The sequence below is a fragment of the Serpula lacrymans genome (genome assembly GCF_000218685.1).
Source record: "Serpula lacrymans var. lacrymans S7.9 unplaced genomic scaffold SERLAscaffold_1, whole genome shotgun sequence".
Classification (NCBI taxonomy): Eukaryota; Fungi; Basidiomycota; class Agaricomycetes; order Boletales; family Serpulaceae; genus Serpula; species Serpula lacrymans.
The window spans coordinates 4,605,638-4,618,822 of NW_006763290.1; the positions used below are offsets into that span (position 1 = coordinate 4,605,638).

At 41.4% G+C, this 13,185-nt stretch overlaps 1 protein-coding gene across 1 annotated transcript; it reads left to right on the forward strand.

The window, feature by feature from the left end:
* Positions 1 to 6,818: 6,818 nt before the first annotated feature.
* Positions 6,819 to 7,358, forward strand: SERLADRAFT_432552 (uncharacterized protein; the record flags this gene model as incomplete). Its single annotated transcript, XM_007312713.1, has 1 exon — positions 6,819 to 7,358. The coding sequence occupies one exon, from the start codon at positions 6,819 to 6,821 to the stop codon at positions 7,356 to 7,358; it is 540 nt and encodes a 179-aa protein (XP_007312775.1).
* Positions 7,359 to 13,185: the final 5,827 nt, after the last annotated feature.

Here is a 13,185-nt window from a genome sequence, read left to right on the forward strand (position 1 = left end):
TCATGCAACATCATACAGTCGTCAGCTACAGGAAAAGCAACATCCGAGGTCACAAGGTTATACCTCCCCAGAATGGGTGTAGAACCTGGCAAAAGCAAAAATGAGGCTGCTGGGAACATGGCAAAAGATATGAAGTCTGTCTTAGACAAGACGCGCAAGGTGCTATTCAAAACTGCAGAGCAGATGAAAGACAGGGCAGAGCGTAGACACTCTAAGGCCCCTGACTACAAGGTCGGCGACCTGGTCTGGTCAGATACCAACCACTTAAAATTAAAAGATCGGCAGTCTAGAAAACTGACTGAAAAGTGAACTGGTCCTTACCAGATTAGGGAAGTTAAACCCAATGTGGTGGAGCTAGAACTCCCAAAACAAATGAGGGTAGTACCCATGGTTAATATTAGCTATGTGAAACCTACAAAGGGCCGCTGCCGGGACAGCACGTAGACCGGCCCAGACCGGTTGTAGTGACCCAGGAAGGTGAAGAAGAGTTCAAAGTCAAACAAGTGGTGGATGCATGCTTGAAGTGTGGAAAATTAGAGTTCCTAGTCCTATAGAAGGGCTATGGAGACAAAGACAGAACATGGGAACCAGAAGCTCATCTGGACAACTCCCATGATACTGTTCAAGAATTTTATTCTAAGAATCCCTTGGCTCCTAGGAAGCTTAGAGGTATGGATTCAAAACTTTTTAATTCCCTTTTTTAACCTATGCCCAAAAATTCAACTACCCCCTCCAGTACTTGGTCTCACCTGGAAATTGAGCCTGACAGGGGGGGTAGTGTTACAATACACAATTTTTGAACCTTTAACTTTCATTCTCCTCTTTAACTTTCTTCTGTAGTTCTCACACACTGTGCCGGACCGCACTTTCCTTTTGTTCAAACCCCACCTTCTTGCACTGCACTGCTTTTCTTTATTTTTAGCTACAAGTATCTCACACAGGGGAGCTGGTCACAGAGGTTGCGCCCTGTGACATCATTAGCCATTGCCCCCATCAAACTGTATAGTATACATGTACAAACAACCTGTAGTAGTATAAATACCCAATAGATCCAGGAGACCCCTCAGCGAGTCCTCCTGTTGTTTACCCACAACTAACTTGGTCCTATCCTAAAGGATAACCATTGCCTTCACTACCTTTACAGCTTTGTCTGAGTTGTGCATCAGGATAACAAAACTCTTGGTTGTTACAGATATGGTTTGAGCAGATCATCATTGGTGGTATGGCTCAGATTGGTTGACCCCTGTCAGCACAATATGGTTCACATAGAATATGTAGGTTGATACGGTGTGCACAAACCAAAACCCCCCCGCTGGATGTGGTTCAAATAGATCATCAGTGGTGATATGCTTCAGATTGACTATAACCCTGTAGTGCAGTATGGTTCAAGCAGATCATAAATGTTGGTATGGTCCTAATGAATTATTTTACCCCCACCTAGTACAGTTCAAACAGAGCATTAGTGATGGTGTAACAACCAAAGTTTTGATACTCTGGCGCACAACTCAGACAAGCAATAGTGAAGTGAGTTGGAGTGGTTACCCCGTAAGATATGTCCAAGTTTGTTGTGAGTAAACAACAGGAGGACTCGCTGAGGAGTCTCCTTGATATATTGGGTTTTATATACATCTACAGACTATTTATACATATGTACTATACAGTTGATGAAGGCAGTGGCTGATGATGTCATATGGCACAGCCCGTGTGATCAGCTCCATTGTGTGAGAGACTTGTAACTAAGAATAAAGAAAGGCAGCGCAGCGCGAGAAGGTGGAGTTTGAACAAAAGGAAAGTGCAGTGTGTGAAAACTACAGAAGAAAGTTAAAGAGGAGAATGAAAGTTAAAGGTCCAAAAATTGTGTATTGTAACACTTGTTGTAAGAATCTCGAGATTTAGACTAATGCTAACCTAGTGAAAAACTACACTGCAACTAGTATAAATCACTAATTGACTTCTGCATCTTATACACCCTGATATACAGTGAAAATACCATGTAAATGTCAGATAAAATACTACTATGCAATGTAGGCCTACTGTCTGCTTAAGTTTGGGTTTGATGTCATTGGACTTCAAAGCCGTATATAGTGTGGGCTAAGTTTCTGCTTTTGTCAATAATAGCCCATCATTTATCAACCTGTACTCTCCCAATAATACACTGGACACAAATAATTGTAGTATCTACAACTTCCATTGCACCCAATGTTGGGTAATAAGGAATATCATAGGAGTCTGTGGTTTTGACAATGCAGCTCTTGATGGCAGCAAATATGAAGTTGGCGGGTTCTAATAGGCCAAGAAAATAGTTGATAGGAAACAAAGCTTGTAAAAAATACTGATTCTGCCTGAAATAAGTCTTTTTTGTGTAGTGTGAGCCCCAATGTTGTTGGTGAGCATATTTATCAACCAATTCTTTGTACTTTTGTCAACAGTCAGCTAGATATAATCCTTTATGCCAAAGAAAAGACATGCTTACATAGACAATGGTTGCATCACGGGTATCTGGTCAAATTTTAATCATAGCTGCAGCAACCATGATATTGCCACCCTCCAAACACTTGATCTTTCCCCATAATGATATATCTGCATTTGAAAGATGTGACTACACATATATTGATACACTACTTCTTCTTATTTTTAGATATAACTACCACATGCAGTGGAGCTGGTCACACGGGCTGTGCCCTATAACATTATCAGCCACTACTTCCAAACTGTATAGTACACATGTACAAATAGCCTGTAGTAGTATAAATATCCCAATAGATCCAGGAGACTCCTCAGCAAGTCCTTCTGTTAAATACCATCAACTAACTCAATCTTACTCTAAAGGGTTTACCACTCCTCATTTCTCCTCTTTGCTTGTCACTGTGTGCACCAGGGTATTCAAACTTTGATTGTAACATTAGGACTTGCTCTCTTTACTCTATTGCACTTTGTGCAAGCCCAGACCACAGGGTTAAGTGGACATCTTTTGAACAGTAAAACTTGGGTGCCAGCCGGGCATTGAGCTTTTTCTAGCCCGCAAAAACCAAGTGTGTGCCCCAATCCTGCAGACTGTGGACATTAATGCCATTGTAGAGTTGACTTAGATGTTTGCATCACAATCCCTTTATTTCCCGACATATAAATCCAGTTCTACATCAAACCATGCATCAATAAGCAACAGTCCACAGAGCATAGAGTTTGCGGACACATAGGGTCCGCACTTTTTGAACTTTGGATCTGTTGGACAAGGAGCTAACTCAGCACTCCACACAGGTGCAAGCCTCCACATGTAACAACCAAGAGTTAGTTACTCTGGTGCACACAGGAACACACTATAAAGGTAGTGATGAGGGAGTGGTTACCCCTTAAGCTGCAGAGAGTTTGTTGGTATACAACAGGAGGACTCGCTGAGGAGTCTCCTTGATCTATTGGGGTATATATACTGTTACAGGTTTGTTTGTATATATGTACTATACAGTTGCCAAAGGCAGTGGCTGATGCTGTCATAGGGTGCAGCCCGTGTGACCAGCTCCACTGCGTGAGAGACTTGTAGCTAAAATAAGAAGAAAGCAGTGCAACACGAGAAAGGAGTTTGAACAAAAAGGGGAAGTGCTGCATGGCACGGAGTGTGAAAACTATAAAAGTTGAAGAGGAGAATGAAAACTAAAGGGAAGGTCCAAAAATTGTGTTATTGTAACACCACATGAACTCCAGAGCATTACAACTGTCCACAGATCAACTACCCCTTTCCTTTTATGGATTATAGAAGTTGTCCCTCATGGTAGGGTGGTAGGGGACTGTCTGGACATTGGACCAGCAGACACCCTCTAATGTTTATCCTTTGTTTTTCCCATTGGTTCTCATGTTTTACACTATTTTTGCTATTTTCTTTTTGGTACTACTATAAGACTGTGCTTCCAAAAGGAAAGAGTAGCATCTTTTGATCCACCATATACTCAAAATTTGTCTGAATAAGTTGCCATAGTTGCCTCAGAAGCATTGTAGGCATTCCCCAGCCATATAGCCATATTTCCAACAAGTGCAGAGTTTGTTGTGACATTCCACTCATACAGACCCAAAATGCGGACTCTCAGGAGCCATCCTATTGTCTTATTCTCAGTTCTATATTTATCCTCCACTTGTATTATTGCTCAGACACTTGTTTTACTGCCTTTCCAGCAAGACCACAACTTGCTGTGATGTATCCACACTTAAAAGTATGGACTCTGCGGACTGACCTGCAGACTCATCTGCAGACTCACTCCATTTTTGTCTCCAGCACTTTCCTCTCAATCCCTTGGTTGATCCCTGCGGGTTGAACAACACATAGGTGTTTGGACATCAGGACTATACTTGGTTCTCTCCCAGGCTCCTTTAGCACCTTACAATATGGAGCCCACTGCAAGGGGATCCAAAATGGTTACAAGAAGTAGTGCCAGACTCACTCCAAATCAAAATTTAGTTGAAGAACTTTGTTTAGCCTTTCATATTCCCATTCCACCAGGAGATATTTTTGAAGCAGTTCCAGACTTCCTGTCCCATCATCAAAGTATATCCCCCAGTTCCACCCTCAGTCCACTTATTTTACTATTGAACTCACCTGATCCAACCATATCTATCAGTTGCCAACCACATCCTATCTATTCTACAATGGATCTAAAGCCTATGCCTGCAAGGGGGCATCCATCCACACCTTGTTTTGATGGTTCTCCCATGAATTTAATCCACTTTTTTGAAGATGTAGAGCAGCATGCGGATGCTGCACAACTGGATGATAGAGATCACATCAAGTATGCTCTGCTTTATGCTAACCTTGAAGAGTCCGGAACATGGTCCACATTAGAGTCTGCTTCACAGGGCAATTTCAGAGATTTTATCAAGGGAGTGAAAGTGTTATATCCAGGAGTGGAGGATGATACCAAATTTATGGTGAGTGATTTAGACTGTCTAGTAGAAGCTCAATCAACTTGAGGGATTAGAACCTGAGGCAATTTGGGTGAATACTATTGAACATTCATCTGCATATCCACATTTTTGGTTTTCAAGGATTGGATTTCTCAAGTGGAACAGAACCGAGCATATATACGAGGTTTTGATGCAGCATTCAAAGAAAGGTTGCTCATGCAACTTCAAGTGGTTTTACCAGACCATTATTTTGATGATCCATACCCTATTAATCATGTTTTGGCTAATGCCTCATTTTTATTGAATGGGACTAATAAAACTAAGTGAAACTCAGCCGCTGCCCGAGAGGCTATAGAAACGACTTTATTATTTACCTAAGTGAAACTACAATAGATGTTAGTTTAAGGTGATCTCTAATAAATGTAATGTAACATACCTCAGCCGCTGCCCAAGAGGCTATAGAAACGACTGATTCCTATACTAAACCCCCTACTACTTATAGTCGGAGGTGCTACTCGCTATAGTATAATGACTCCTAGGAGAACAATGGTTACTCCATGGAGAACAATGGCTGCTTTGGCAGAGACTGGGTTTATCCGGTTTTGTCAGGGACTTCTACCCATGTAAACACATTGTCTGGGGGACGTGAAAAAAGTGTGTCCCCACACTCTGCACAGCCACCACAATCCGCACAATCCGCACATTCCACACCAATCCACAAACAAATATATGGTCATAGACCTGCAGAAGCGGATGTGAAAAAGGAATAAGTGGATTGGGTGTTACACTTTAAATGTGCAAGCCTGGTAACACTGGGTTTCTGGAAGTGCAAGTGGTTTCTAATAAGCCCATTTGGAATGGGTTTGAGATTTATTCTGATGATGAGGTTTTTAACTGATAATTACCAAGTTACACTGTTGAAGCGTACAATTGTATTGAAGATAGTAACTGCAATACAGGCATATATATATAGGTCCTACTGTATGTCATATCCGTACTGGTAGACAGAACTCTGGCATTTCCGAAGGAGTTATTCTCCAAGCCCAAAACCCCCAAACCATTGGTATATTCGGGATGACGTTCCTTGTGGTCTGCCGGTTGGCATAACTTTACGCTCCATTCCCACATGGTACTCCGGTTGTCCGCTCTAATACTCTTGCACTAGACTTCTAGCTTGCCATACATTTCTCCTTGCACGTTCTAGTATTCCTTGTGGACTCTGTAGTTAGACCTTATAATACACTCCTTGCACATATGTTCTCCTCTTGCTAGAAAATTGTCCGCATGGAATCCTATACCTACATTACGAGTTACTCCTTATGAGCTCCTGCTCCCCCAACAGTATATAGGCTGTAACTCCTGTACTCTGTCCTGGTAGTTCAAATAGCAACTAGATTCCCTGGCTTTCTTACCAGTCCTTTTCTAAAAGTCCTTTCCGATCCTTCTCCAAAGGATCTTTACTCTGCTCCCTTTCATCCTCTACTTCTCCTCTGTCCACTTCCAATGAGTTAGGGACTAGGGTCTGTGGAAGGGTCTAGCGCACAAGCTAAGCTGATTCCCCATCTCATCCTCCATACTCTGTTACTCCGTCCTTGTACTCCGCAGCTCCATTACTCCAAAGAGGCCACAGTTCTGACACTGTAGGGCAGGCATTTGTGTTGAACAAATAGATACAGGTAACACCATAAGAGGAAATGGTATGTGGGAATATATGGGCAAGTAGCAGCAGGTAGCTACTCAAGAAAGGAAATAAAGTCCATAGGTAGAACAGTTCATAACATTGGGTTACCCTGAATTCTACACTGTTGTCAATGCAACAAGAGATAATCCAACACTTTGTGCAAATGCGGACTAATGATAACAGGTTTCAAGGACCAAACATTTGCGCATTCTGCAGTAATCCAGAGCATTTCATTAGGGAATGTCTCATGGTCATGCAATATATCCGTGATGGATTATGTGGCAAAGATAAAAATGGGAAAATCATCCTACCAGATGGAAAATGGATTCCTAGGACACTCCCAGGTAAAATTATGAAAGAGCAGATTGACAATTGGCATATCTTGAATCCAGGACAGAAGCATAATGCTAATCCGCACATTGCCACTCACTTATTTGAGATCAAAGATGCTGCGGTTATACAATTTGAACTTCATCCAGAAGTCTTAGAGAGCATTTCCAAAGTGGAAGAGATCAAAGATGATGAGGAAGATGGCAACAAGTTGAAACAGCTGCATGCTATTGAAGCACATGCTGCTGAGATTTGCAAACACATGGAAAAGAAGAAGAAGACAGTCTGCTTTGATGGTGCGGAGTTTCCTAAGCAACTGGATATCACCAAACCTCAAGCATCTACTCCTGTATCTGCTGCATTAAATCCAACTACCACTTCACCGTCTGATACCACAGCAAAAAGCTCTTCAACCCCACCATCAGGAAAAACCCTTTTGCTATATAGCGCTATATAGCCACCACCTATATATATAAATGCATTCATAGAAACTATAGTACTATCAGTGCAATCATAGCTCTTATAGCTCTTATAGCACAGTAGTAGGCAAAATTTTAACCAAGGGGAGAAGTATCTATAATTCCCTCAAACTCTGGATTAATCTAATAAACTTGTTCAATAATAAAAAGAGGCCAAAAGTGTTTGGAGTCAAGTATATTATTATAGGCAAGATACTATAAGTGCTCTTATAGCCTATAGCAGCCTACATAGCTCCTATAGCTGTAAAGGTCATAGTTATAATATAGTTCAAGGTGCTTAAAAGAGCTAATAAATCATCCAGTATTAATTAGTTATGTAGCCTGTATTAGTGAAATAGTAGTTTATATCCCTGATACTCACAAAATAAGAATAATAATTTATCCAAATATAAGTAGTGACAATGAGTAAAAAAATAATCTAAGTCCATAAAAGATCAATATATAACACCTATATAATACATTTTATAAGCTTTCATGGTGTAGTGGATAAATGTGATATGTGCCTGTAGGTTGCTTAGTCACCCAAGAGCTGACTAGCAGGTTGAGAGTTCAAATCCTGTCTGTGTTAATTTTTTTCAATCAGCCACGTGGAATAGTAATTAATATTGACTTTTTCGAACTTGTGGCTAATCAGCACCACCTCTATTAGGCAATCCAGTCATGCTCACCTTTGCTTTCCATTCAGTACTTTTGGCATTTTGGCATTTTGGCAAATTTTTGCGTCGCCACTGGCTACACATTGCATTGTGCCCTCGTTTTTGTTGTTTCCTTCACTTCCCTTCCTTTGCCTAGCCCCACCATGGGTCCCTTACTCTCATTTTTATTCTCACCCGACGGTCGTTTCTGGATCCCCATTTTAGTTCACCTCCTCGTCACCTTCACCCTCCTCCTCCTCATCTTCTTTGCTCCCCCACCATTTCTGATGTCACCACTTTCTATCCGCTTCCGTCGCTAATCCGTTGACTACCACGTGCCACTGCTGATATCAGCAAAGCCCCAGCGGCCGGTTCAAATAGGGCAACAGGTCCATCTTTATGACGTTGATCTACCATCATATACTATCAAAACATCGGTCACTCGTCTTGCCTGGTTGGAGCGTGGGTGGGTAGTTTTTGAGCTGGAGAAGGTTCATCCCCTTGCGTTGCCCATGTTCATTGCTGTCCCATTCACTTGGGTACACTTATCTTTTGTCCATTGTCTTCACTACAGCTACACCTACCACACACTGCCTGGGACTCACTTGTTCCAAATTGGGACTACTCCTCTCCCTCCCTCGTTTGACCAGGTGGTCCAACACAACCAGTCCATTGGTGAGGCCATGGAACTGTCGGATTTGGACTAGGTGGTGGACCGGTGGCTCCAGTTTCTTTTTTTTCAGCAGAACATTTATTTACAGTGCAATTATTTTTGATTTTTGAATCATTTTTATGGACACATATTTTTTTAGAATGCCTGACTGACAATGAAGGAACTGTGTTGATACTGATATTGTTTTGCCTTACCCTTTTTTTACTGCATCTTCCCATGACATCATGATTTTCCTGCTCTCTTTTTGCTATTGGACTTTACTTTATGGCTGTACAAACCTGTGACATTACTCACAGCATTCATTGTTCTATCCCTTTCTTTTCCTTTTTTTGACAATCTTATCCTGTACTACCTACGCAGGATTTGTCAGCGTACATTCTTTCCTTCATGTTCTTTCTCATTCTTTTTGCTTAGCTATACTGTGCATAGCCTACTTTTCTTTTACTATATAAACCCCTGTATTTTACCTTGTAAAGAACAAGAACTCAATTCCAGACTTCTTCTCTAATTTCAAGTTCACTACTCTGCTGCTTGTGATCCAGTGTGGTCACAACACTTCCCACTGCTACCACTGTCAACTGCTGTCATCGTCACTTTCCACTTTTGAAGTCATTGTCATCCCTTTCCATTAGAGTCCTTCTGAGCACTACAGTTTGTGCGTCAGGAGCCTGCTATCACTGGGAACCTCGTTATATTGTTGTTCTCAAACCTACCTTGTGCTATGATTTGTAACAACCAAGAGTTACTTACTCTGGCGCACACAGAACCACACTAAAGAACATGAAGAGGGAGTGGTTACCCCTTAGGCTGCAGAGAGTTTGTTGGTATACAACAGGAGGACTCGCTAAGGAGTCTCCTGGATCTATTGGGGTATATATACTAATACAGAGTGTTTGTACTTATGTACTATACAGTTGATAAAGTTAGTGGCTTGATGATGTCATGGGGCCTAGCTTGCATGACCAGCTCCACCGTGTGAGAGAGTTGTATCTAAAATAAGAAGAAGGCAACTCGGCGCGAGAAAGAGGAGTTTGAACAAAAGGGGAAGTGCCGCGTGGCACCATGTGTGAAAGCTAAAGTGTACAAGGTTAAAACGGAGAATGAAAATGAAGGAAAGGTCTGAAAATTGTGTTATCGTAACACAATTAGCAAGGTAGTGCTTGTCTATACTCGCCACAAAGCCCCTATCTTTCTATATTCCAACTATCCCTCCTCCTCAAAACCCACACCCATACATCTCTGGGTTTTACTTTGAAGGATCCTCATACATACCACCCCACGAACAACCAGAGCACCCACTGTTCTAGGAGGCAAAGCCCATAAACAAGTTCCATGGAATCTGGGAGGATTGTGTGTTAGTTTGTTTTTTTGTGTGGTTTTCTAACAACAGTTCTCATCATCAACACCGGAACCATTCCGTGTTATTCATCAGAAACCAGTGGACACTTTGGCAAATATAAACATGCCTATTTTACCTACTCACCCACCAGACTTTATACCAGGAGTCCATATCACACAAGAGCACTTTGAAGCCCTTGACATAGATCCGGACCACTTTCTCTGGCCTGCAGAGAAGAAATTCATCCAATATTTAATCTGAGCACATGAAATGGCTTTTGCTTGGGATGCTTTGGAAAGGGGGCATTTCAAAGAAGAGTATTTTGATCCAGTGCAGATCCCAACCATTCCGCATACGCCATGCGTGGAAAAGAACATTCCAATCCCCCTGCAATTTTTGAAGAGGTAGTGCAGATTACCAAAGAAAGATATCCACAGGTGTGTATGAATCTTTCAATTCTTCCTATTGCTCGCATTGGTTCTGTGTAGCAAAGAAGAATGGGAAATCCTTGCAGATTGTCCATGGCCTTCAGCCATTAAATGCAGTGACCATCAGAGATGCTTTGCTTCCTCCTCTTATAGAATATCTTGCGGAATCATTTTGTGCATGCTATGAACCATTGGATTTATTTGTTGGATATAACTATAGAGCAATACATGTGGACCCCTAACAAATCTAAGTGAAACTCAGCTGCTGCCTAAGAGGCTATAGAAACAACTGAGGTATTCCTATACTAAACCCCCTACTACTTATAGTTGGAGGTGCTACTCGCTACAGTATAATGACTCCTAGGAGTACAATTGTGCTCCTAGAAGAACAATGGTGAATTCGTGGAGTGGTGGCTATGCTCCATGAAAAACAATGGCTGCTTTAGCAGAGACCGGGTTTATCCAGTTTTGTCAATAATAGCATGGGACTTAATACCAGTACCCTCAAAAGTGGAGTTGACAACGCATACTCTGCTGTTCAAAGTGACTTGCAGGCAAAACTATTGTGTGGTTGAAAATGTCCTGCTGTGCCCCAATCCTCCACCTCTGAGCCAAGCAGTTTGACAGAAGCAGAAATTCACAGTCTTTGAGATTACATTGCTTGGAAAAAATCAAATGGCACTGTCAAGGCATATGAGCTTCATGCTCAAGTATTACAACAAGCTACTCAATTGGAGATATTATCATTATATGCTGTTCAAAAGTTAGCTGGCTCTTTGTCCAAGGTTGCACCAGAGAGATTTGATATGTGTCCAAGGAGCTGTATCGCATATACAGGAGACTTTAAAGACCTACAAGCCTGCCCTCATATTTTGAAAGGTCAAACTACTTGTGGAGAAAAACATTACAATGCTGGATCTAAATCAAAGCCAAGAACACAAATACTATATGTATCCTTTATCCCAATCATCCAAGCTATGTTTGCAAATAAGCAATCATCATAACTACTGAGATATAGGGACAAGTGTCTGAAACATTGAAGTTACTTGCAATTGGCTCTCAAGGAATTTCTGGAAGTCAAGCTAGTCAAGCAAGATATTCTGACTTTCCTAGTGGAAGTGTCCATGAATATCACTACAAAAATATGGGTTATTCCAAGATGCACGTGATATTGCCTTTGCGTCATCTACAGATGGTGCCCAACTTGCTATAAAGAAGCAATCAGATACTTGGATATTGATCCTCATACTGCTTAATTTACCTCTGGGGCTGAGATACTAGTCCAACAATATTATCCTAACAATGGCTATTCCAGGACCACATAGCCCAGGTAATATTGAGTCATTTGTATATCCTCTTTTCCAGGATGCAGCCAAATGTAGTGAAGGCATATGGATGTGAGATACAATACATTCCCCCTACTTTGTAAATTGCATGCACATATCTATGGTACTGGGAGACATGCTAGGTTCAGCAAAGCTAAATGGTATAGCAGGGCATACTTCCAATTATGGTGACAGATTTGTCTTGGACAAAGGCGCTAGATCTAGCCTTGAAAAGGGTGCCAAAGCTCAGTACTACCCATTATCACCACCTGATAATAAGAAGTACAATCAAAGCCGTCCCACATATCACTTGGATAATTTGCTAACACGTACAGAGAAACACTATTGGGCTACAATCAACAAACTCAATGCCTCTACAAGTAAATGTGCTTGTGCTATAATTACAAAGGAAACAGGAATATCTTGTATGCCTTTAGCAGCAGCAAGCTCTGCATTTATTCATTCTTCTTTTTTTCCAATTGATCCCTTCCATCTGCTTTGTCAAAATATTGTTGCCTTTGTATAGGATTTGTGGACTATTCATAGTTCAGCATCTGAGCTAATTCATCTTAGCAATTAAAAAGTGGGAGAAATTTGGCAAGCTAGTTGCTTCAGGAATGGCAACATTACCACCATCATTTTGTGGGCCAATTAGAGATCCTTATTTGAAGAGGCAAAGCCAATATAAAATGTATGAGTGGATGGCACTTCTCTACTGGTACACAATACCAATTGGTATTGAGTTGGGGATACGTTCCTCAGTGCTTCAAAAATTTTCACATTTTGTGGCAATCATTGAATTTGCAATGACAATTAAAACAAGGAGTACTGAAGACCTAACTAAACTCCATCAGTTCATCAAATTATTCCTAACTGACTTTGAAAGGATTTATATTTGGCAGCAAAAGGGAGTGGAGTAAGATGTAGTGGGCAATTAGGAGAGGCTGAGTGCAAAGCTGCTCAACACCACAAATTGGAGGGACTACTTCAGGGGTGCTCCCCCAGTGGTTGTCCAAGAGCAAGGATACAATTGTGTTGTTAAGTGTGAAGGAGCAAAAGGAAGTGGGTATGGCTGAATCAACTGACAGCCCAATAGTGCAGCAGTATTGGGGCTATGTCTTATTTCTGAACACAACATGTATCAAATTCAACTCTGTTTGGAGTATGATATGCAATCTCATCAAACTCCAAAGCTTGCACCTAGAGAACTTGAAGCTACTGCACCACAGCGCAAGCAAGATAGTCATTCAGGACAGATACCACTAATGTAATTTGCACTGTGCCTATGGCAGTTTTAGACTATATTCATTGCCTAGAAAAGATAGGATGCATTGAGCATATTCTGACCTTAAGAACCATGCAAAGATTTACACCTCCTGGTTTGATGGTTACCTTAAAGTAGTGT